The sequence below is a fragment of the Mustela erminea genome, chromosome 7, assembly GCF_009829155.1.
Source record: "Mustela erminea isolate mMusErm1 chromosome 7, mMusErm1.Pri, whole genome shotgun sequence".
NCBI lineage: Eukaryota > Metazoa > Chordata > Mammalia > Carnivora > Mustelidae > Mustela > Mustela erminea.
This window is the reverse complement of record NC_045620.1, coordinates 121,165,060-121,189,622: the sequence shown is the minus strand read 5'-3', so window position 1 is coordinate 121,189,622 and position 24,563 is coordinate 121,165,060. Positions and strand designations below refer to the sequence as shown.

The window sequence follows — 24,563 nt, the reverse complement described above, 5'->3', positions numbered from 1 at the left end:
CCGTCAGAAGCCAAGGCGGGTGGGTGGTAAGCACAAGAAAGCCCGGCCTTATTTATTTCTACTTAAAAGCCTTGGGGGTTGCCCACTGTCTTTAGGGTAAAGGCAGCCTTGCATCCTTGGTTCCGCCTCTCTCCTGCCTTCACTTCTGTGCTTACTCTGGGCTCCGGCTTCATGGATCCTCTATCGACTCCGTTCCACGTTCCAGTTCCTCTCTCAGCCTTCAGCCTTCCGTCCCCGGCACCAGCACTGCCCTCACCTCCTTACCTTGCTCCTTCCTGCTAGTCCCTTGGGTTTCAGCTGAGGGGCTACCTCCTCCAGGAAGCCTTCCTTGACCACTCTGCCCCAGCCCAAGTCGGGTGCTGCTTCTGTGGCTTGCCTTTGTCCCCGTCCTCATCATATCAAACACCTGTCCTACTTGTCTGCCCACTGGAGGTGGGCTCCTCAAGGACAGAGCCTGGGTCACCCGCAGCCCCCAGGCTTGGCACATAGACCATAGTAACTGGCTGCTGGATGCATGGGAAGGGAGGAGGATAGGAAGAGAATTGACAGAGGAGAGGCCAGTGGGGCTCACAGGATCCCTGCCCACCAATAGATCCACAAGAAGCCAATAGTATCCTCAACCAGAGAGCCCCTGGCTGCCTGGTTTCTGGGGAGCCATGCTATGGCTTTCAGTCTGCAGAGGCCACCACCACCCTGAGCCCAAGGAGATCTTCTGGAGGGAGAGGGAGAGGAGGAACGGGCCCACAGAGGCTCTATGGGGCTGGGCCTCTTCGCTGTGGGTCCCCCTGAGCTTGGAGAGGCGGTCTTTACCTCTACTTCCCCAGGACCCCCTGCAGGCAGAGAACTCTGCACCCTACCAGGCACACTGCACGTTGGCAAGCACAGGGAGGGACGGACACAGACGCAGACGGGGCGACACGGGGGACGCTGACCATCAGGAAATCACAGTGGCCAGTCAGGCCAGGGGCAGAGGGCTGCCCATGGAAAGCCTCATCACCCCAACCCTGCTAGAACTTTTCCCATCCATCCTCCCTCCTCTGCCGTATCCCCATCAGCCCAGAGCTAGGGTCCCTCTAAGACAGGGGGCCCCCTACCTCGGAAAGTCACTTTGGCGATCCTGTCGCCCCTGCCCCGCAGCTCCGAGACCGTCTTGAGGTGGACAAACAGAGCCATGCTGGCGTGTAGAGCCTGGACACCACCGGCGGGCAGGAGCGGCTGGGGAAGGAGTGAGTCTGGCGGAGCTCGACTCACACGCACACGCCTCCCTCCTCTCCCTCTCTGCTCTGCTGCTCCCGCCTCCTGCGCCCCCTCGGATGCTGCCCACAGAGACCCAGGCAACCGAGCGAGAGAGCTGCTCCCTCCGGCGGTTCACAGAGCCTCACAGCCCTGGCAGTGCCCGCCCCTCCAAGTTGTCAGCCCAGTGTGTATTGGTGTGTGTGTGTGTGCGTGCCTGTGTGTGTGTGTGTGTGTGTGTGTGTGTGTGGTGTGCCCTGCGTACAGCCCTGGGAATGCAGGCGCAGAGTCGGAGTGGGAAATTCATTATTCAGCAGCCTCCTGCTCTTAGATAAAGCCCTGCCTAGCCTCTCCTGGCCCCCTGGGGCTGACGCTCCTGCCTACCTCTCCTCCCTGCTCTGCTGTGCCCTGCTAGGCCAATGCAGCTGCCAGGAGTGGGCAGAGGGGCTCGCACACGAGTGTTAAGTGTGAGTGCAAGGAGCTCTACCATCTGTGTGCACAGGAGGCTGGCCTGTTGCACTGGTGTTTCGAGGGGATTCATGCCCCCAGTCAAGCTGGCCATCGGGGCTGCTGGTGTCCGTGAGGCTCAGGGAACCTGGATGGGTCAGGCCTGGCTGGGTCCCACTGCGCCATGTAGAAATCCCACCCCCCCCCCACCCGCTGGAAAATCAGCATCCACCAGACACCATTTAAGCTGTGTCTGGTGGCTGCTGTCAGAAAGGGAGCCCTGAGAAAAAGGAGATGTTACTTCTCCCACCTGCTCTTGGGGACCTTATACCCCCCGGAGGTGGGGTCCTGACCTCCTGCTTTGGGATCCCTGGATCTGAGAAGACCGAACTCAGGAGCCAGGCTCCGCATGATGGGAACTGCCCCAATGTGAAGGCGTCAGAGGACAATGTTCTACTAAGGGCGATGCTTAAGGCACTAGCCTCACCCCATCCTGGGTGCGGGGATGGGGAAGGCTGGGCCGGTGAGCCTCCCTGGAGCAGAACTGTCAAGATTTGTGTCCAGTTAGCTGCCGGGTTTGGGGGGCGCAGGGAAGGGATATCTGGCAAAATTTCCAAGAACTGAAAAAGAACGGCTGTCTCTTCCAGTAACATACCCCAGGAGAGGCTTATAATGAAAGGGAGCCCAGGGACCAGGATTCCAGAACCCAGAACCTCCGCAAGGCCATCTACCCCTTCCTCTGGCTGTTTGCTCTGCAGGGAGTGCTCACTCCACACTGCCTTCTGGCCCGGCCTCAGCCCAACTGATGCCCAATCCTGGAAGTGCCTCTACACCCACACTTCTGCTCAGACTGGGTTGGGGTCCTCCCCACCCCTCTCATCTCACTGCTTCATTCTCACCACAGGGAGACCCTGGTGCCCTGCATCTTTGCAGTCCCAGAGCCTCGCATGGAATCCTGGGTATAACAGGCTACCCATAGAAGGTTGGCGGGATAAGGGGAACAGAGCCTAAAAGTTCAAAATGGGAAGCATCAGAGTTTCACGGCATGCTAACAAGAGGTAACTCCCTTTGAATTCTACAGTCCAGTGACCTGCAGGATGTCACAGGAGAGTCCTTCTAGATGATTCCTTGTTACATTGCCTGCTTTTTCTTTTTCTGTTGATGTTCTATTTCCTTCTCTCCCTTTCCTTCCTCAGTTCCTGCTCTCCTTTCTCACTTTTATCTAGCTACAATGAAGCAAAGAGTATTTCAGACTATTGTATTTATTGAATACAAAAGAATATCCACCAAATTTTAAAAACCAGGTAAGTTTAATGTCTCTTAAAAAAAAAAAAACTAGCTTTATTTGTAAGACTAGTAGGAAAAAGAGATAGGAAAAAGAGATCCATCTCCTCCCCAGGCTCTCCAGTGGTTCTCTCCTGTAGGGGGTGAGTGAGTTTCAAGAGGCCTGTGCCTCTTTAGGAAAAAGCCCATGAACTTGTCTTAAACAAAGCATTGAGCTTGGCTGAACCTCAGTTTCTATATTGATAAGATGGTAGTAATTCCATCCCGCCAACACACAGCACCCCTTAGCCAAGCCAGCTGACCCTCTGAAACCTAAGCCAGACCTCACCTTTTAATTTCCACTCTACCTACTATTACAGATTTCTGTAACTCTTACTGTAAAATTTATTCAACATATACTAGCTCCTCCTAGTACCAGGTACTGGGGATTCAGGGGCGAATGTGATATGGTATTGGACCCCAAGCAGAAGCCTCGCTGGCACCACCAGCTGGGAAGTCATGATGGGGGAGGGAGTGGGCACTTGACCTTGGCGGTGGGCGGCACCTTCCTGGAGTACAGCGCACGTGAACTGAGAGCTGTTCTTTGACAACTTTTACGAATGTTTTTCTTATTATTGCTCCTCTTCTGCATGGGGAATTTAGAAATACACAGACCTGACTGCAGTTTGCAGGACTAGTGGAAAGTCTTCCCCCCTGGTCTGCGACCACTCATTCCCGGACAGTTTCTTTTCCTCCCCAGACCTCAGTTCCCCTGCTTCTTGCACTCTTTGGAAGTCCATGGCTCCCCCCCAATCCCAATGTTATCTCTCAGCGAAAGCCTTTTGACAATTCTGGTTGCAAAAGCGTCCTGCAAGTTCATTAGTGTCTGTGGTCTTCATTAGCTGCCATTTACAGATTCAAACTGTGAAGATGACACTTCTTGGACAAGACTGAATGAAACCGAGAAGGCCAAGGGTAAATGGCAGAGCTCTCTTGCTGATACCAGGACTGCTCCAGGGAGCTGGGAGACAGGTTTGGCTCCAAGCCCCAAAGAGCATGTCGCCTTAGAGGCTGTCACGGCTCTTTCACGCCCTAGTTAAAGACCAGGGCTGGAATGAGGGTCGCTGGAGAAATGGGGTGTGAGGGCACCGGTTGCAGGAGGAAGCCATTATTATAAGGAACCCTCACCAGGGACTTGGTTAAGTTTGCTTTCTGGTGCAAACAAGCCAACCCTGTGGGCTGCACTTCGGAACTGAGGACAGCAGTACATCACACATCCAGATCCTCCCAAGATTTGCCTTTTGCCCCTTTCTGATAAGCCACTCTCATGGAGTAGTGTGACAGGCAAGACCAGGCAAGAAGGAAGTTCCCAAGGAGAGACGAGAGAGTAGGAAGACAATTCCCTTTGAGGAGCTGGGGTGCGCGGGCAGAGCCGCGATGGCGGTGTCGCTTTCTGTTCGGCCTCTGCAGCGAGGGCGCTGGGCCGTGTCCCGAGTCCTGCAGGGGACAGAAGGGCACTCGGGGCGCATCTCCTGCAGGGCCTCTCCTGCGAGTTTCCACCTTCATCCCGCATCCCACACGCGGGCATGCGGGGAAGCAGAGAGATGAGCCCATTCCTGGGCGCGGGAGCCCCGCTTGGGAGGGGTGCAATTGGCGGGGTCCCCGGGAGACCACGCTTTGGGAGGTCTGGGAGCCTCCCCGGAACTCGGCTTCCCCTGGGCCCCAGTCCCCAGTCCCATCGTTGCCTGGCGCGCGTTGCCAGGTGACCCCGGGTTGTTTACCGTCGGGCGGGGAGACCTGGGGCGCCGGGCTCGCTGCGCGCTCGCCGCACACCCACCATGGCTTCCCGCAGCGCGGGCACGCTCCTGACCGAGTTCAATGCCGCCTACGTACCCCCCGGCCTCATGCCCGGGTAAGGCCGCCGCGCACCCAGGGCCCCGCCTGAACTCCGGGGGTCGGAGTCCGCGTCTCCCTCCCCACCCCAACCCTCCTCTGGCTCTGGGGTTTGAAGGAACAGAGGACGCCCGTCGTTCACCTGCTGGGTGACCTACCCCGGGGCTGGTGCGCTCAGGGTGGCTCTCCCTGTCCCCCTTTGTAGAAAGTGGGTCCCCGTTGAGTGGCCCGGGGAAGGGGGAGGAGCGTGAGGTTGGTGTTTGGAGACACCTGGGGGGAGCAAGAGCTTGGGGGGCCCAAGAAGGGAACAGGCTTTTCGGGCCCCAGCCCGCGGTGGTGCACCAGGATTTGCGCAAAAGCCGGATGTGTCAGATAAAGGACTGTGGCAGACGGGGTGAGCGCCTGGGTGGGTTTCAGAGAATACGGCAAGGCCGGTAGGGCCGTGCTTGTTGTTGCTGAGGGATGTGCACTGGCCTCGGACTTTGGGGTTGGTTCTCCCACTGATCTCACTTAATCTTCCCAGGACTTCCCAGTCTCCAGATCGGCCTTGCCCTTAGCATTTTCAGATGCAGGGTCAAACCTACCTTTCCTTTGTCTGGCTGCCATCAAGCTCCAAACATCTAAGAGGCAAGTCTGACGGTCTCTTCCATTCTGTGGCCCCGTGTCTCACAGGTGTCTGAGATTTCCACTCCCAACCTTTTCTCCCAGACTATAAGAGTCTCTTCTCTCTCCCACCAGTTGCCTCGGGGCATGGAGGGCAGGGACGAGACCCTCCCGATGTCAAGCCAGGGGTGTTAGAGAAGGTGGCTTATGATTTTCCTATGATCTTTTCCTTCATTTAGGCATTCTTTGGACAAAGACCTGCCAAGCACTTGGGCTGTCCCAGGCGTTGTGATAAGACAGACAAGCAGGGGGCTGCCCTCAATGGGTCCTGTTATAGTATAATCCCATAAGGCTTAGTTCAAAGCCATCTTGGCAGCCCTTGATAGTGGTGTTAATACCACATTCTTGGTGTTTACCATAGGATTTCATTCTATACATTAACATATCTTTTTCCTTCAGCCCCCTGCCATCCCCAAGTGGGATCTAACCCTCCCCAAGTGTTCCCCACTCTGTCGGAGGCCAGGGGAGGCTGCATATTTCAGAAGCGATTCTGGGTTGGTCCATGCCACTGGTCTGCGGTTCCCTCGAGCACCCTGTTCTGTTATTGATCTAGAAATTGTGATAACGGGTGCATAATAAATAAGGCTAGCTCAGTCTGTACCTGAGGCTTTTGCCATGGATCTTTCTGGGAGGAATATGCTGTCCCGAAGATCCTCATCAGTGAGGAATGAATGAAGTTGGCTTTTGTTTCTAACTGCTCCTTCATTTTGTTAACTTAATGAAAGAATTCAAGGTTCCCCCACCACACTTGGATAATTATTATTTTTGTGTGTCTTTTCAAATATTAATCACAGGATTGTAAGCACAGCGTCTCTTCTGACACTCAAATCAGCCCCCTTACCAGTTTTATTCTTAGCGGTGGAGAATATTCACAGGGGTAAAGACCTTGGAGATCCTGTAACCCAGCCCTGTGCTGCTCCAGATGTGGTCACTGAGGTCTGCCAGGGAGAGCAAGGGGACTTGCCTGAGTTGCAAGCTGGGGACCGAAGAGCCGGCATTGTGAGCCCCCAGGCACGAGCACCTACTATGCGTCAGGCACTGTGCGGGGTTCCTTACAAACTTTCTCTAAAATACCTTTGCAGCAACCCAGATGAGAGACGAACCGCTTATCTAGGGTCAAGCTACCCTGCCTTGTCAATGTGACTTCAGCACCCAGGCTCTCCTCAATCCCTCCAGTTGTTATCTGTTACCATTAGTTAGATCCCTGCTTTGCTCAAGTCCTGATTCTGGGTACCAAGGGAGACAGGATGCTGCTGGGCTTCAGGCTCGTTGCCAGGGAGCTTCACGTAGTGGTCCCTTGCTGCTCTGGGCAGCACAGCCCGCCCTCCCTGCAGCAGCAGGGAATTCTTGGGTCCGAGTCCCGGGACTGTAAGGCTTCTCAAGGGATGGCACTGACCTCAGTAGGGCTTTGTGCCTCCTGCTTGCTCATCAGATCTAAGTGGTACCCAGCTCCTTGCTCTCAGCCTCCCGCCATGCCTCACCAGGCTCTTCGTCCAAACCCTTGACCCGTCACTGTGCCTTCATTCCTGGCTGGACTATTGCTGCCCCTGACGCCCCCAGCTCTGCCCAGGGGTTCTCACCAGGAGCAAGGGCAGGGGATATCAGTTCCCTCCCTCCCTTCCCTCTGTCTTCCTGGAGGAGCAGTTTGGTCTCACTCTGCCACTGAGCTGGGCCTGAGCCTTAGGGGCTGCAAAACCCTAAAGTCAGTGTATTCTGCTCTCAAGAGGACATTCTCAGGATGGTAGTCGCACAAAGGTGTCTGTGTCCCCTTGCCCAGAATCCCTAGACAACCAGCTCTCTGGAGGGAAAAAGCCTTGATCTGTAGCGTTCATCCTCTCTCTGTAGCATAAACATTCCCACCACAGCTGATTTCAGGCTATCGTCACGGTGTCCGGGTGCAGAGCTGGGGAGAGACGCAGAGCAGCTCACACACCCGATAAATCCACCCTACACACACAGGAAGCACGACTAAGCTCCAGAACACGGATGGCGGCAAACCAGTGACATCATTAGGTAGTGATCAGGTTTGAGTGTTTATTACCTTTGTTTTCAATATAATTTCTTCAATTGTGACTTCATATACTTAAATTTTTTTATAATTTAAATTTTAAAAAAGATTTATTTATTTATTTATTTACTTGACAGACAGAGATCACAAGTAGGTAGAGAGAGAGGAGGAAGCAGGCTCTCTGCTGAGCAGAGAGCCCGATGTGGGGCTCGATCCCAGAACCCCAAGATCATGACCCGAGCGGAAGGCAGAGGCTTAACCCACTGAGCCACTCAGGTGCCCCTATAATTTAATTTTTAATACTGGCTTGTTTAGCAGCAGCTTGGAAAAACCCTGGAACTTTAGTAATCGGCTTCCTTCAGCCGTAGGAGCCCAGACCAGCCTCCTCTCTCACACCCCTGCCTCCTGCCAGCTGCTGCAGACCTGAGGCATCACCTCTGGGCTGAGACAGGTGTGGGCCAGGCCAGGGCAGGGGAGCCCCTTCCATTTCCGCCCAGCCCCTGGCCATGGAAGTGCAGCTCCCAAGACAGGCCACTGCGTCCTGGGCTACGAAGCAAAGGCCACATGCCAAAGGGATGTAGGAGAGTCCAAGAGCCTAGTAGGCAGCTTATGCCTCTCACGTAGCCCAGCAGAACTGGGGGGCCTTCCTAAGAAGGGGACCAGGGGCTCCTGGAGAACTAGGCTTTGTCTTTCTAGAAGAATCATCAGCCTTTTAAAATGTGCCTCCACATGTCAGTTCATTTCAACAAATATGTACAGAGCCTCTCTGGAGGGCCAGGAGTGACAAGATGCAGACAGGAGGAGAGCATCTCCCTCTCTCCCCCACGGACTTTATACTTCCGAAAGAGACTAGACTAAAGGCGCAGGTAACTCCAATACAGCCAGCATGTGACCTGAGACATAAGAGAGTCACAAACGGAGACGCCTGGCTGGCTTAGTTGGAAGAGCCTGGCGACTCTTGATTTGGGGGTCAATGAGTTCAAGCCCCACATTGGGTGTAGAAATGACTTAAATACATAAAAACTTAAATTAAAAAAAAAAAAAAAAGAATCACAAAGGGCACAGACAGTTCCATGGAGAGGACAAGCATGGTCTGTGGGTGGCTCCTTGGAAAAGGCTTGGAAATGAACCTTGAGGGATGGCTAAGGTCCCAAGGCAGGGAGAGGCGATGGCCCGAAGGAAGCTGGAGGTGCTGGCCAGATAGACTTCCAAAGCAGCAAAAGCCTTTTAGCTGGAGTAGAAAAGCTGTGACGTGGAAGTGGCTGGGAAAGTTGAAAAGACGCTCCCAGAGGCCCACATCAAGCTGGGCCCTTTGAACTTAATTTCCTAGACAATGGGGAGCCCTTGAAAGTTTTTGCCCAGGGGCAGGATCTGATGGCCCCGCACTCAGCAGGAAGTGTCTTAAAGAAGGAGGCGGTGGGATGAGGATGTGCTGAACAGTCACAAGTTAATTAGTTAATAAGGCTGCTCAAGGGATCTCTGATGGCATGGTAATTAATTTTAATGTCAGGTATGGGGCTAGCCAGGGCCTTCAAGAGGCAGGGAGGGACTGTTCTCTGTGCACACAGGATCATTGCCTGGGGACCTGGCTGAGCACCGTCTCCCAGCTCCTGTGCAGGGGGCCAAGGAGCCCAGGGGCAGAGAAAGGCATCAAGGAGGAGGTGTGGCTGCACCATAGGGTCTGTTGGATCCCCCGTTATGCAACCTGTCTGCCTTTCCTGCCGTTCCCTTCTGTTCTTTCCACCACGACAGGCCATGCAACCCTTAACGACAGGCCTTTGGAAAGCTCTGCCATAGAACCACACCGGGTCCCGCTCAAGGCACAGAACCGCGAGTGTGTCCAGGGGACACAGACCGGGCTTGCCGAGGCATGCCCTCTGAGTGCTACCGGAATGTGGACGTGTGCACCAACGTGCACGCACCTGTGCCCCTCCCGGAGCAGCAAGCCCTGATTCCTGCTCAGGGAATCCAACCCCTGGAGGACTGCGGATTGCGGATTGCGGAGGAGAGGGCTTCTGTTCTATTGGGATGCAAATATCTTGGCATTCAGGGGAGGTGGAAAATCGGGGAGCAGAGGAGGACTATGGCAGAGAGCCTGGGGGTGGTGAAGACAAGAATCACGGGAACTCGTCACATTTCTATAGCTCCTTTCTTCCCAGGAACGCAAAGGCCCCCGTGGGTGGGACGCCCTGTGCCCACGTGCGCTCTGCAGATCAGAGCCAAGCCCCTTGGGAGCAGCGTTCTGGGACGTGGTGCCCTCCCGGGGTTTTGGGACTTCCGTCTCCTCCAGCAGACGTTTATTGAGCACTAGTCCTATGCTAGGGGCTGCGAAGGTGCTGAGGCTGGAGGAGAACAGATTAGCAGAGGAGGTGGACGGATGTGACACACTCACACTCAGCAGAGGGGAGTGTGAGGTTAGGGAAGGTGACAGAGAGCCCTGGTTCTGTGAGTGAGTGGGGAACCCCCGGGGGTCAAGAGGGGACATGGCGTCCTGGGGCGAGTGGATGTGTGCGAAGGCTCAGAGGTGTGGACAGCCAGTGAGGGCCCAGAGACGTGAAGCTTCCTGGGCCTTGGGCACCCGCAGGGAAGGGAGAAGGGAGAGGTGAGCCTTGGTGCTGTGAGGCACGTTTGAGAAAGGTGGTTCTGGCTAAAGTGCGGACGGCAGGCCGGAGGGTGAGACTTGGTCTGGGAGACTTGCTGGGAGACTCAAGATGGTCCCGGTGAGCGAAGAGCCAGGCTGGCAGCTGTAGGAGAGTCGCAGGGCTTAGGGACGAAAGAGGGGGGATGGAGAAGGGTGAATGGCCTGAATCCCAGTTTCTGGCTGGTGAGGGGTGAATATGGGTGTCATTAAGCCAGGCAGAGCTATCCAGGAGGAGGAAGAGCAGGCTGGTATCCATCCTTCTGCATCTGGCACTCGGGGGCAAGCCCTGTGTGGACAGCTAGGTGTGTGGATCCATAGCTGGGAGAAGAAACACAGAGACATGGCTCTGCGCATCCTTGGTGAATGGGCAGTATTGGAAGTCTAGCATAAATGAGCTCTCCCAGAGAGAGTGGGTCTCTGAAAAGAGGCGAGGGCCCTGGGGCATCTGGAAGCACCTAGAAGATAAGCCGAGGAAGAGAACGAGCTTCAGGCCATCCCCCTCCACACCGAGGTCCTCATCAAAGTCTGACCCCAGGGGAAGGTCCTTCATGAGGCTCCGCCAATACCGCCCCCTCACCCTGGGGAATGGGCCTCCCTCCCTGAATTTAAAAGCATTAGAGCTCCTGCATGTACACCGTCTAACACTGTCAATTCAGAATGAGGGGGTAAGTGGCAGGAGAAAGGGCTGAGCCTTGCGCACTTCTGGATCCCCAACACCTGGCACACAGTAGGTTCGCACTAAAGTAATTCTTAACACTATCTCACTGTCTTTAAAAAAAATACACATACAAAGCAGAAAAAAAAAAAAAAAAACCCACCCTAAATCCAAACACCTAGAGTTAACCCCTTTTAGTCTTTGGTGAATTTCCTTCTACCGTCCTCATTGTGTGTCTGTTTAGCAAAAAAGACTCGACGGCTGGCTGGCTGGGTGGACAGAAAGATAGACAAAGCAATTCTACAAAAATACGATCTTGCTACATTTGCTATTTTAGAACGAAAATCACGAAATGTAAACTTACTAGGACTCCACCAAAGAGAAAGATGTTGGCATAAAATGGAAGAATACCCAGACTTTAGATAAATGCTAATTCAGCTCAAGAAATATTAATTCCTGAAAGATCTCTCTAAAGGAGAGGGAAGGAGGGAGGATATAAACCATCCAGGGGTGAGAGTCACTGTGTCGTGTATTTTTCAACGACACGTTTTAAATTTAGTTGCCATGGGTTGACTCTGCTTATAAATTCTTCGTGGGTGCGCGCCCATCGCCCCTCCGCCCACCTCCCCAATTTTTGTTGCCGAAATTATTTTTCCCTTTGACAGGTTTTATAACATTTCCACTCTGTGCTGCCACCAGCCTTCACCTAGCTGCTATTTCTAGTTCTAGGACTGAAATAGATTTGAAACTAACCACCCTACATTCCTGGGTATTTCTTTTGAATCATCTCTTCCCTGGCAGATTTTCGTCACTGAGTGCTACTTGCAAGGAGAGCCTATGGGTGGCTCTGGTTCCTGAGCTCTTTCTTGCCGGGAAAGGACCAGTGGCTGCCTTTTTAACAGGATGGTCGGCTGGCCAGTCTGATGTTCTTGGGTCACGCTCTTGTCCCTACAGAATGCTGCGGACAACCTTTCTTTCATTTTCATGCTATCGCTTTATTATCTTTTTGTTGGGGTTTGACAGCATCTGATGACCAGCATCTCTTTCATGCCTGCGTTCTGAACCACTGGAGAAATAAGATAAAAGAGAGAAAGCTCTTATGGGACAACAGGGCTGATACGGAACCCCAGAAGGAGGTGGCAAGGTTGACTCGGGACAGGCTCTCCTCCTGAAGGGCAGTGTGTCCATGCAAAACAGCACAGAGGAGCCCTTTGGGCTGGCATGCTTCCAGGGAAAAGAGTGAGGGGTGGGTGGGCTTCAACAAGCTTCCGCCCACCAGCCCGATGTTCTTCCAGCTGAAGGCAGAAGGACAAGTGGGGGGCGGAGGCACATCCATGGGGTGCTCCCTCCACGTGAAAGGAAGCTTATCCCTACTGCTGCTCTCTGACTACTTGACTGTCGAGCTTATATTTTTATTAGGTTTCATCTATAGCACAAAGAACCCTCAAGAACTCTGCTTCTACCGCTCAGGTTCTGTTTCTTGCAAATGAGTTTCTTCATCAGCTTGAGTGTTGCAGAGAGAGGCTGAACCGAGGATGCTGGATTTGGCAATTGGATGATCTCACATTACCTTAATGAAAAAATACAGGCTCACATTTAAGCTGGGGTGGGGGTGGTGAGAAGTCGGACTGAGGGAGATCAAGGAAAGAATGGGAGAGGAAGAAGCAAAGGCGGAAGGTGCAGAACATTCCGCGGAGACATTCAGGAATACAGGGAGGAAAAGGGTGGGATGCGAGGCCCGCGGAGCGGATTCTGCAGCCTGGGAAGAGCGCACGCGAATGTGCGTGTTTGTCGGCGGAGGGGAAGAAGCTGAGAGAGGAGAGAAGATCGATGGCAAGGCAGGAGGACAGAGGCTGAGAGAAGTAGAGAGACTGATGGGGGCAGGGGAAGGGCAGGAGGGGAGGCTCTGGACCCAGGAGGGGGGCGAACCATGGGACAGAGGAGGACTCGGGCCCAGAAGGGGCCGTGGTGACCTCACAAGCATCACCAGCCCGGCCATCTTTTCGGGAGAGAAGGAGACTGAGCCATCGGCCAGGAACGCGGGTGGAGCCAGCAGATAGGCAAAGGCAGGGGGGTGCAGGTTAGGATCCCGAGGGTCATGGTCTCAAGGGCAGAGAGAAGCCACAGGCAGGAGAGGTAAGGCTGGACCAATGCCTGAGTGCAGTAGAAGTCGTCTCCCCTCTGCCTGCTTGGGCCCAGACAACCTCACGTGCTGTAAGATTCTAGAAAGGCACAGCTGGCGAGGGGAGTGTGGGGCAGGAAGCAGGGAGGAGCTCCTGTTCTGTTTAGCCTGCAGTGGAGAGCCATTGGAAGGCCTGGGAGTAATCCCCCAGCTTGGCTTTCCTGACTCCCAGCTGACGATGGGAGGAGGGAAGCCCCGCAATGCTCTCTCATTTTATTGGTGGGAGGTCAAGGCCCAGAGCAGCTGCCGCAGGTAACCCTGAAGCTCGGACCTTAGATCGAAGTGCCCTGTGGCCTGGGGAGTCGGGGAAGTCTGCGATGTCGCAGGGACCCCACAGGCTCCCTGCACTCCCTGGGGCTTCCCTGGTAAGAGAACTCAGCTGAGCAGAGACGAGGTGTCCAGTGTCCCAGCAGGGGAGGCCCCGGGGGAGGTGCTGGGGGTCCCTGCAGCACGGCGGTCCTTCGGACATTTATACGAGTGGGTCTGACTGGAAACATCAATGAAGCTGTAGGCACGCAGCGACTCATTTTCTTTGTTCCCTAAACATTTCCATCCCAGACCGCCTGCCAGACCTGGTATGGCAAACTGGGGACCTAGCGCCAGCTGTGAGCCAGCTGTGCTCGAGACGCTCCCCGCCTCCTGGCGGAGACAAAGACAGAGACAGAGACAAGAGCATTCGGAGGAGGTTTGGCTAATGGAGGGAGGGGTGCAGAGAGCAGGACCCACCTAGACCTGGAAGAGGTGGCAAGGAAAGGATCTTCAGAGAAGTGATAGGGCGGGTCTGTTTATTTAAAAAAAAAAAAAAAAAAAAGATTTATTTATTTATTTGAGAGAGAAACCGAGCATGAGCAGGGGGAGGAGCAGAGGGAGAGGGAGAGAGAATCCCAAGCAGACTCTGCTGAGCGTGGGGCCTGGCCTGGGGCTCAATCTCACGACCCCGAGGTCATGACCTCAGCTGAAATCAAGAGCCACCCAGGAGCCCCACAGAGCAGGCCTTAAAGGATCCTTTCGTACTGGGGGCCAGCCTCAGGAGCCAGGGGAGAGGGCAGGCATTCCTAATGGCGGGGGGCGCAGGGCAACCCCCAAGGGAGAGACAAGTAGGGGGAGGGAGAAAGAGAAGTTACATGGTGGAGGCTGGAGAGGGAGGCGAGGTCAGCTCCCAGACGGCCTTGAATGCCATGCTAAGGGCTTGACTTCAGAAAGGTCAGTCTGGCTGGAGTATGGGAAGGTGGCGGGGGGGAGGTAAGGACGTGGTTGGGAGGATCGGAGGCCCCTGTGGCCACAGTCCAGATAAGAGGCAGTGTGGCCCAAGCTTAGGATGGTGTGGAGCCCCGGGGCTTGGGGACGGATGGCATGAGATAGATGAGGCTGTGGGGGGTGGACACCAGGTTTCTGACTTGGCCATCCGGCGAGTGCTTTTCATGGAGATGGCTAGCGGTTGGGGAGGTGGTGGGGAGAGAGAGTGCCTGGGCCATCTCAGGGAGAAGTCTCGTGTGCCACGGTGTACGGGAGTCTGAGGAAACTTCCAGGCAGGAGATGAAGACCCAGGGCCAGCCACCCAAGGGTGTTGGTTAAGGACTCAGCATGAATACCATCTTCCCAGGGACTGTGTGGGCTCAGGACGGACCCCAGAGGAAAAGAGCAGAAAAGGTGCATCACGAGGGGGCGACCAAGAAGGAACAATCAGAAAGTCAGGTGAAGACCAGCAGACAAGGAGGGAACAGTGTCCTAAATTCCAGGAGCGGCGTTTCGAGAAGGCAGAGGTCACCAGCCCTCAGTGCCGCAGACGACCCTGGACAGCCTTGTCAGGGGCCATTTCAAGGGCACTATGGGGTCCGGGCCAGGTTTTAAGGGGTGAGAAGCACTGACTGGGAAGCCACTGGTCTCTGTCTCTTGCACAAAGTCTGATGCTCCAGTTTCTTGGGGTCACCCGATCGCCCCTCACTTGGCTGCAACAAGCCTAACTCTCTGTAAATCTCACCAGACTGGGGCTCCCTAGTGCCCTGTGTGTGCGTGCGTGAATTGTCCGTCTCTCTGAGGGGCCCCACTCGCCAGCCCCTGTCCCTCTCGTCGGTCTCCAGCCTCCAGGGTTGCAGAGGGTCACGGAGCTCCTGGCAGCCCGTGTGAGGGGCGCGTCGCAAGGTCGCTAAGCTCGAGCCAGGCTGTAGCACGTGAACCCAGGCCTCAGCTGCAAGTGACAGCTTTGTCCCACTGCTATGTTCCGACCGACTTCTGATGTCCTCTACCCTTAATGAGCCGGTGGCAGGGGGCCTCCCCATCTTCTGAATGGAGAGTGACTTTCCTGCGGGCTTGCTCGGGGCTCAGGATGGGACCCTGGGGCTCTCGCTCCTGCCTCAGCCTCTGGTCTGCAAGGATGACCATCCTCTAGGGGGAGGGAGAGGCCCAGAGTCTCTTTCCCTCATCCTGCCCTGGAGCCCCAAACTGGGCAGCACCTCTGAGGGAAGTTTCTCTTGGCCCGGAAGTGACCCACAGGGCCCACTGGCCCCACGCCTGGGATTTCGGGACCTCTCTTGGAACCTTGCACTGATCTCCCCTCCCGTTCCGCTACCCCTCATTACCATGGCAGGTACCAAGGCCATGTACCCAGTGTGGCCTTCGCCTTCGGCTCCCCCTATGGCACCGCCACTCTCAAGTATTTCCAGGACCAACGCAACGCAGCCCTGGAGAAGAGCCACACTCCCTTCAGCACAGGCGGCCACTTCCCGACCCTCTTCTCCTCCAACCCCGACCTGGTGCTGAGCAAGCGCTCCCACACGCGGGACCGCTGGCTGCACACCCCTGTCTACACCCGCTTCAACCTGGACAGTGACCGCTCCACCCAGCTCGCGGGGTTCTACCAGGTGGGCTGCCCTGGGCTGGGCAGCTGCCTCCTTTCCCTGGTGTTTGGGGGAAAAGGGTTAGAATGACGGTGGGGCCAGAGGAGACTTTGTTCCTTTTTCTGAGCTGAGCTGGCAAGGACTCTTGCCCTTGCTTACCCCCACTGCAGGTAGAGCTGGAGCCTTTGAGGATGTGCCCACCCTCCCCTCTGCCCCATAGCCTGGGGGACTGTCGCTTACTTCCTACTAGAGTAAAAGGCCAAAGACCAACCTTCAGGTTGAGCCCACCCAACACAGACGTAGGGCCCACTAGGGCCCCTGCCCCAACTGTACTTGCCCACCTGGGACCTAGTGCCCACCCTATGCCTCTCTGTCTCCCAGATCTCTGAGGATGTACCCTGGAGTCAACCCCAGCCCCAAACACTAGCTGCCTGGCTCCTGGTGTTCTGGTCCTGCCCCTGTGGCTCTTAAAGCCTCCTCTGACTCTGGTTCAGACACGTCCTTGTGGACACAGGCACTGACCACTGACGTGCTTGCCCAGCTCACAGGGGCCAGGGCTCATTCTCTGCTGTGTTCCTAGAACCACCCCTCCCGCCCCCTGCAGTCTCTTGCAAACAACCCTCCAGCCCGAGTTCAAGGACACAGGTACCTCCTGGTCCTCAGGGCAGAGAACATGTGAGAAGGCAGCCTTTCCAGGGAGAGGATCGGGTCAATGCTGTGAGACATCCGGGGGCTGGGGAACCATGTCAATGGACATGGAAAGAGCTTTGGTCTCCATCATGGGGGCGGGGGGAGGCAGAAACAAACTGTGTCACCTGCTCAGGCAGGATTCACATACTTCCTTTTGCTGGTGGCTTGTCTCGTTTACTCTCCCTAGCAAAGCTGGTGTGGTGTGGGCCATTATCCCCACTAGAGAGACGGAGAGCTGGTCTCAGAGAGGACACCCAGCTGGGAACTCCAACAGGGGCATTAGGGGAGGCAGCCCCCTGCCCCTTGCCCAGGTATAGGCAGGCAGGAATGGCAGGAGGTCCCAGGTTGCTTCTCCAACACTAACAGCCTGTCGTCTCTTCCTTGGGTCGAGCTGTAGGTGGCACAACAGCATCGGAAGTTCTATCTAGACAAGACGGGCATGGTGCCCCGGGTTCCCTACTTCGTGCTGCCTGTGAAGGAGTGGGAACGGTACCCCCTCCCTACCGACCTGTGAGTGCCTGCCCTCCCTTCATTCACGCGTTCTACAAACACATGTCCATAGGCACCTGCTCTCAGCCAGGCATGCAGCCACTCAGAGTGAGAAATGAGTTAAGAACTGGCTCTAAGGAGCCTATGGTGCAGAGGATGATAGTCACACAGCAAGGGGTCCGGGTATGGGCAGCCTTGCAGCTACACTAGTCCAAACGTGGGCACAACAGCTCCGAGCAACAAGAAACTGCTGCCCTCTGGCGGACACGGAGGGCACTACACAGAGCCTGGAATTGGTACCACACTGCCCCCCCTCACCCCCACCCCAACCTGGACCAGGCTCAAAAAATGTTCTCCTCTGGACTACAAAATAGCTTTCAAAGTCCAGCTGTCCATATAACGAAATCTGAAAGTTCCCCACTGCCTGAATCTCACTGTTTTTATCCGGGAAGAGGTGCTCTTCCCAGGGAAGGCCCTCTCTGCTCTGCGAGATAACCCAGACACATGTTTGCCTTGCGCTCCCTCCTGACACCAAGGCGTGGAAATCAGAAGTCTATGCTGCCAAGGTGTCATGTGGGAAGGAAGCATCAGGTGGGCATCTGGAAGATCTTGGGTTTCCAACTATGTGCTGACCCTTTGCTTGCCTCAAGAGCCCCAAGCCTCGCCACCATCATTATGGATAAGGCAGCAACACTTTCCATTGAGATTAATGGGTTTTAAAGACATAAATTTACCTGCCTCTGTAGGTTCCTCTCTGTAACATAGATGGGCCCATTTTATAGATAGGGAAACAGGCTTAGTGATGGCCCCAGATACTTTGCTGAGTAGAAGGTCTGGTTGGAGGTATAACCTGGAGAAACTGAGATCTCTTGACACCAGTTCTAGGACATCTTCACCCCTTGGGTGGCTCTGAGTCAGACCAAATCTGGAGGCAGTGTGGGGCCTCTCCTGGGCCATATTTCCTTTTGAGATCACTCTGGGAAGGACCTGCACCTCCTACAGCTGTGGGGAGCCTAGGGTGTCCCAGCCCCACTTCTCCAATTTATCTGGCAGCATATGCAGCTGATGGCCTCGCACAACACACAGGGCCAACCAGGTCATTGGGAGTAGGAGGGTCAGTGTCTGCGCTCAGCCCTTTTCCTGATCACCACTGTGGCTTGGGGAAAATCACTGCCCTTTCCTGAGTTTCAGCACCATCATCACCATCACCACTATCACCATTATGCCACCATCATCAGTATCACCATCTCCACCATCATCACCATCACCGGCATCACCATCACTGCCATCACCACCATCACCATCACCGTCATCACCATCACTGTCATCACCACCATCACCATCACACATCACCATCACCGTCATCACCATCACCATCACCACCATCCCCACCATCATCAACACCATCATCACTGTCACCACTTTCATCCCCATCACCATCACCAGCATCCCCACTATTACCATCACCATCATCACCATCACCACCATCACTATCACCATCATCACCATTTCTTATAATGTTTGTTGAGTGTTTCCTCCTTGTCCAGGGTTACTGAAGTGCTTTATAAGCATTATCTCATTTACCCCTCAAAACAAAGCTGAGGCAGACATACTCACATTAGTCCATTTTATATGAGTCCACTTCTCAGCAGGAGCTGAGCCAGAATCTGACACCCATGTTCTGTCTGACACTCGTGTTCTCTCTCTGAACCACTATACCGTCATGCAAATACCAATTGTTCTGGTCTCACCTGCAGGGTGGCTTATCAGATGTTGGGCTGATGAGCAGTCAGCAGGGTCAGGATGGGCTAGAACACTGGGCACACAGGGTCGTGGTTGGGCATCCCTCCCCCTGCAGGCTCACTGCTTAATGCTGGCTCCATCCTTGTCCCCAGTCCTCCTCTGACACCGGAGAAGAAGTGGCACCTTCTAAGAACATCTCCTGAGAACATGAAGACCTACCAGACGTTCCCCTCGGGGAAGAGGGTCTCCCCACAGGAACGGCAGAAGAGAGATCGTTACTTTGAGTTTAGAGCATGATGCCTGGGAGCCTGGCTCTGAGCAGATTGGCTTTTTGGAATAAAATCTTTAGCCACAACCAAACCCGTGGTCTTCTCTGAGCTCCAGGGACATTTGGCTACGGCAAAGACATGCCTGAGGGTCACACAGCACTGCATCTTAAGGGCTGTGGAAAGCTCAGCTCAGGGGTTCAAGCCAGTGGAAAGCAGTGTCCTGTGACCTATTGGCCCCCTCTACCCCTCCCCCGAGGTGGGGGCTGGTAGGACCAAGAACTGTAGGGCTCCCGAGCCTGGGTGGCAGGTCACTCTGGGACAGAGATACCTCCCATCTGCTTCCACCAGTGTAATCGAGGAAGCCCCATGATCACATATCCGAGAACGAAGGTGAAATGACCACAGAGCCATTGCACTGGGATCAGATACAAAGGAATTCCAGTCTGAGCCCTGACTTGGCATCACTCAGTCCACACACTCGCTTGTGAGGGAGGTGGCATTATCCCCACTTTACTGATCAGGACACAGAGTCTTGGAGGTTGAGAATATCACCCAAGCTCCCACAGCTTAGAAGAGACCCAGGGTTTGGACCCAAGCTCTCATTTGCCCACTACATAACCTGCCCGTGGTCCATGTGGAGACTTGGGAGGTGGGGATGACGCAGCCTGGAAGCCCCCGTGGTGCCTGAGAGAAAAAGCTGCGTCCGGCAACCTCTCTCTGCATTCTTCCCAGACAGGTATGGACAGGCTGCTGTGGTGTCTCTCCCAGGGACTATTTCTAGAATAGGACAGGAGAGGGTGGCCCAGGACTGAGCCATTCTTCAAGGAAATGAGGAGAATGGGTTCCCTGGTCACATGCTTGCAGTGGGGAGTCTGGAATGTCTGCTCTCACTGGGCTGCTATTCCCGCTTCTCTGTGGCAGGGGACAGGATGTAGGGGACAGCCCCTCCATACACAGGATCTGGGATGGGGACCTCAGGCCAGGTGTGTATCCATATGACAAGTTTTCTCTAACATTACAGCATCTCTTAGATTTGATCAAGGGACTCCATCCATCAATGGAAAATTTATTACATCTTGAATGCATGAGTCAGGACCTGAAGGCAAAGAGACCACTGCAGGTTCAAGTACATGTCTCAGTGAAACAGCTCCTCCCCTGGGATCCAGTGTTTAGACACCTTCCCGGAGGACGATGTAAACCAGAAAAAACTGTGTGCCCATCAGAGGGGCATCTGTCAGCTCTCAAAGACCCTATAAGGGGCTTCTCCTGTGACCCAGACTCCTTGACCACCTGGGTCCCTAAGGGTCCCTATGGTGGCCAAATTCATTCCAGGATTTGGCTGAAGAGCAAAGCAAATAACCCCCAACTGCTGGTCCACATGTTGCATCCTGGGGCCTGGGGGTGCGAAGTGGGTCCTAGATGTCTTCTCCCATGACAAGGACCAGGAAGCCAGGCACCAGCTGGAATGACCGCTGCCCAACACGACTCTGTGCAGTTGGCAGGAGAGATGCTGTCAGGTAGCTCCAGGGGAAGAAGGGAATGTTGTGGATTTTCTGCGAAAACTTCATCCCATTTGGCCTTTTTCCTGCTGTGAGGCGGTTGGGATTTGGACCCTGTTCTCTAAAAGTCTGGTCATCCCAGCTAGCCTGGTGTCATTGGCAAACTTAAGCCCTGGAATGAGCAGTGCTTAATAAAAATTACTTCTGTGTGATCCTGTATTCAAAAAATGAACTGATGGGGCAAGGGAAAGGTTTTGTTTTGCTTTATTGAATAAACAATGGTCTAGAAGTGAGGGGAGGATGGGGACCAAGTCATACTTCTGACCAGAGTTCCCCAGAGCCTGGAGGGGACTGAATTCTGAATTCCAAGTTCCAGTGGTCCTCCTCGAGGCCGCCAGATCAGGTATGGCCACATCAAAATCCCCAGAAGTGAATCCGAAAGGAGCTGTGAGAAAGCATCCCATGAAGCCACCCTGAGCTACAGATCTAAAGTGCCCTCCAATTTCCAGGTTCATAGTGGTCCTGGTGGCACCCTCTCATCCCTCTCTCTGGCATGGCCAGTTTGCAGCTATTGCAAACTCCCCCAAAGCCTTCTGCTCCTTTTAGCATCACCAGAAAGCAAAGGGTTTCAGAACCTTGTGGCACCAAAAACCAATGGAAAGAAACAGGAGAGATGCAAAGAAAAAGACAAGAAGGACAGGATTTTGACCTCTATTATGTGCTGGGCTGTTCTGGAAGAAGAGGAATTACCCTTAGTTGGGGTGGTTCTAAGTGTGGGCTGTCTGTCAGAGGGTATGCCCACACATGGGCCCCCCAGCGGCCAGGACGGCCTGGAGAACCCTCTCCTCCCGCCACGTGATTAGAAGAGGGGTGAACACCTGACCCATTCTGGAGTCAGAGCTGAGAGATACTACTAGGAGCGACTGACATCTGCTGGGAGGCCATAACTGGCCTCCTGTCTGACACAGGAGAGGTTTCCTGTCTGCAGGCTGAGCTGAGTGCAGAGGAGATGAGGAGAGAGGCAGAGGCTCTGGGTACGGAGAAGAGAGAGAATGCACCGTCTTCCGTTCCTGACCAGGTACTCCCTGAGGTCTAGTGCTTTGTTCTTTTTCTGATTGGTTGGTTAAACCATCATGGCGGCCATGCTTTGCTATCAAATTCACCGAGACTATGAGGCCAAGGGCAGAAGAGGGCCCAGGCGCAGCAGACACCGGCAAACAGAAGTCCACTGCTCCCAAGAAGGGCCTTCTAACAGGGCTGCTGGATCATGAATGGGCTGCCTCTTGGGGTGGGGTGGGGTGATATGCTTTCCCCATAACTGGAAGGATCCAAACAAGACCATTAAACATGGCCGGGGCAATATGGAGATGGCCAGTTGTCTCTAGGGTGTCTGTACGAAGATAGAAGACAATTTAATGCCCCTTCTGCATGAAACAAGGTTTGGAAATACTCTGTGACCAGCATCTTCACACACCCATGCAAATCCCCGACTCCTGGTGACCTCTGGAGTTGTAGGGGCAGGGGAGCAGGACGGGCAATGGCAAAGGCCACCAGCCAGTCAGTCCTGGAGCTCCCTGGACCTAGGGGAAGACCCCTGTGTGCCACCTCTAGATAGCCAGCATCTGAAGTCAGGGCCACCCACGTCATTTGCAGAGCCTGGAATGTCATCTTGTCTTTGCTGGTTAAACCCCACTCCCTTTTTCTAAAGGTTAGAAATTTCTGTTACCTAATTTCTCCAAAGCTCCAGGTTTGCTGATTCTGAAAGCATCGGCAAAGGACCCTGGAGACTCATGACCTCCTTAGGAAGACTGGGACGCTTTATTGGCTCTTCCTGCCCCACCCCCAACTGTGGTGGGCACTTCCTGTCCCCCCACCCCCAATCCAGAACACCTTACTTCATGAAGTCTGGAGACTTGGCCATCGCATGTTCAAACTCCGAGAAAGATAGCATGTTGTCGTTGTCCAGATCTGACTCACTCAGGACCTGGCCAGGGGTGCAGAAAAAGCCAGATAGCAGCGAGGAGCCTGGTATGAGAAAATGACACGGGGTCGCAGGCAGAGGGGAGAACATCTCATGCCAAGTGTTACTATAGGCCAGGCTCTCAGCTAGGTGCTTCACTAGCATGTGAGTCCCCCAACATCCGTGGGGGGGGGCAGTAAGGCAGATGTTCTCCCCACCCCCCCTTGCTACTCCCCACCCCAGACAAAGACATGGAGATGCAGAGATAAGGTCATGTGCACTGAGGTCTGGAGCCTCATGGGCTGGTCTCATCATGGGAAGAGTGTCCTTCATGCCTCCAGCACAAACTAGGCAGTGAAAATGGGTGTGGAGGTAAAAGCAGTGACACCCCACGCACACCTGTATCCAATCACAGGCAGGGGCTCGTACTGCAAGGAGCCCGGTCAGGTCATGGAGGCAGCGATGACCTCCCACAGTTTCATCTTTGCTTCTAGTGTCAATCCAGACCTCAAGCACTTGAAGGTTCCCATGGTCTTAGGACAAACAGACTCATGAGGCTGCCTTCATGTCCTGTCACACTTTGGACTGTCACTCTAGGACATCTGCAATAACATGGGAAAGGGGACGTGGGGATGTGTCCCTTTGAGGCTAAGCCATTGTCGGGCCACCTGCCCGCAGTGACCGCTGTGTGGGTGGGAGGGGCCCTTGGCGTAGATGGCTTGGATACCTGCTCTTGGGGACGCTGGAAGGATGGACCTTGGAGGAAAGAGAGAAACTTGGGGGATAGTTGCCTCCAGCCATGTGCCCTTCTGTCAGGGCACCCCACCCTGCCTGCCACCCGGGGGCTTTGGGGGATGTCCCGGCCCAACCCAGCCCGTGTGGCTCCGGGCACACACGTGGCTCGTGAGGTCAGCCAGCAGGTCCTCGGACACGTCGTCACTGTTGAGCAGTCGGAAGACAATCCTCTGCAGGTCCTCCTCGTCGATGAAGCCATTCTCATTAAAGTCTGTGAAGGGGAGGCCAAGTGTGAGAGGAAGGGGGGGCTTCCTCAGCCTCCCTCAGGCCAGGGAACCATGGCCCCACAGAACCCACCGCCCACCTGGTTTCAGTCACTGAATCTTCACAACTGACCTTTTATGAGTCTCACTTTGCCAAAAGGACACTGAGGCTCGGAGGTGTGAGATGTCGGCCCACACTGCCGGTAAGCGCAAGGTGGGATTCGGACCCAGCTAGGCTGGTCCCCAAACCCGCGTCACCCACCGCGCTAGGGAAATCTCCACCTCAGACCACACAAGCCACTAGGCAGTTTGGTGGCCGGAAGCGTGGGTTACGGATGAGCAGACGGACGCCTGGACCTGAGCACGAATCCCTGCTCCTGGCCTTGCACAGGGTGACCTGAGCACCTCCCCCACTCACACCGAGGACAGTGCCCAGTGTCCACTCCAGCGAGCGCCCTGACCCTTGTCAGACCTTGAAGGGTCCTCCTTTTTGAGTTAAAAAATGTGGTCATTCCTATGAAACTACTAGAATACTGTATGTCAACAACAAAATATGGGCATTACACAAGCCCCCTGCACAGTGGACCCCTTTCCCCGATGCCGGGTGTGTTTAATCCAGTTCCCTACAGAGGAGCCTTGGAAGGGGTGTCCTTGGGCCTTTCAGTGTCTGCGGCAAGTCATCTCTACTGGCCTGGAGTGCTTCTACCCCCAGCCTTTGCAGAAGGCAGCCCCCTGCCCGGAGTGCCCTCCTCTTTTTCCTCCAAGCCCTGGATGCTCTGACTTCACACTGTGCCTACTCTCCCGTGCCTCCCTGTGAAGTCTCCCTGACACCCTCAGGCCCAGGCTGGTTCCCTCCTCGCGCTCCTGCAGCTTCTAACACGGGGCCCGTCCTCCTGGCATGAGCCTTGCTCTCGTCGGCACCAGGGGCCCAGGGCTGCCTTGTTTCCCTGTAACTGCATCTGCTTCTTGCCACCGCCTCACCATTCACCCTCGGCAGACACGTGGGTGCCTGCTGGGTGCCCTTCCCTGAGCCAGACCTCAGGGCACAGATAGACCAGACTGGTACCAGTCTGCATGGAGCTCCCAGTCTGGA

General features: G+C 54.9%; 3 protein-coding genes across 5 annotated transcripts in view; 1 reads left to right on the top strand and 2 right to left on the bottom strand.

Moving 5' to 3' along the window:
• The window catches only part of OTOF (otoferlin), a 92,227-nt gene extending 91,054 nt beyond the window's left edge, over positions 1-1,173 (bottom strand). For both annotated transcript variants that reach the window (XM_032353088.1, XM_032353089.1), the window contains exon 1: positions 1,095-1,173. In XM_032353088.1, coding sequence (XP_032208979.1) covers positions 1,095-1,173 — 79 coding nt within the window. The remainder of the gene's footprint in view (positions 1-1,094) is intronic.
• Positions 1,174-4,730: 3,557 nt separating this feature from the next.
• On the top strand, positions 4,731-19,101 carry FAM166C (family with sequence similarity 166 member C). Its single transcript, XM_032353087.1, has 4 exons — positions 4,731-4,855; positions 15,573-15,846; positions 16,910-17,022; positions 18,897-19,101. Exons 1-4 carry the CDS (start codon positions 4,782-4,784, stop codon positions 19,039-19,041), a joined length of 606 nt encoding a protein of 201 aa, XP_032208978.1. The 5' UTR covers positions 4,731-4,781; the 3' UTR covers positions 19,042-19,101.
• A 1,673-nt stretch (positions 19,102-20,774) lies between these two features.
• The window catches only part of CIB4 (calcium and integrin binding family member 4), a 49,396-nt gene continuing 45,607 nt past the window's right edge, over positions 20,775-24,563 (bottom strand). The window contains exons 5-7 of one of the 2 annotated variants that reach the window (XM_032353797.1): positions 23,369-23,478; positions 22,408-22,496; positions 20,775-20,957 (exon numbers count right to left, since the gene is read on the bottom strand). In XM_032353797.1, the coding sequence (XP_032209688.1) occupies positions 20,927-20,957; positions 22,408-22,496; positions 23,369-23,478 (230 nt within the window). In that variant the 3' untranslated portion in view covers positions 20,775-20,926. Of the gene's footprint in view, positions 20,958-22,407; positions 22,497-23,093; positions 23,229-23,368; positions 23,479-24,563 lie in introns of those variants that run through there. The other variant, XM_032353799.1, reaches the window with a different exon arrangement.

Coding starts and splice junctions, on each gene's coding strand:
- FAM166C (XM_032353087.1), top strand. CDS start 4,782: ATGGCTTCCCGCAGCGCGGGCACGCTCCTGACCGAGTTCAATGCCGCC. Junction 4,856..15,572: donor CCCCCCGGCCTCATGCCCGG/GTAAGGCCGCCG, acceptor TTACCATGGCAG/GTACCAAGGCCATGTACCCA. Junction 17,023..18,896: donor TACCCCCTCCCTACCGACCT/GTGAGTGCCTGC, acceptor CCTTGTCCCCAG/TCCTCCTCTGACACCGGAGA.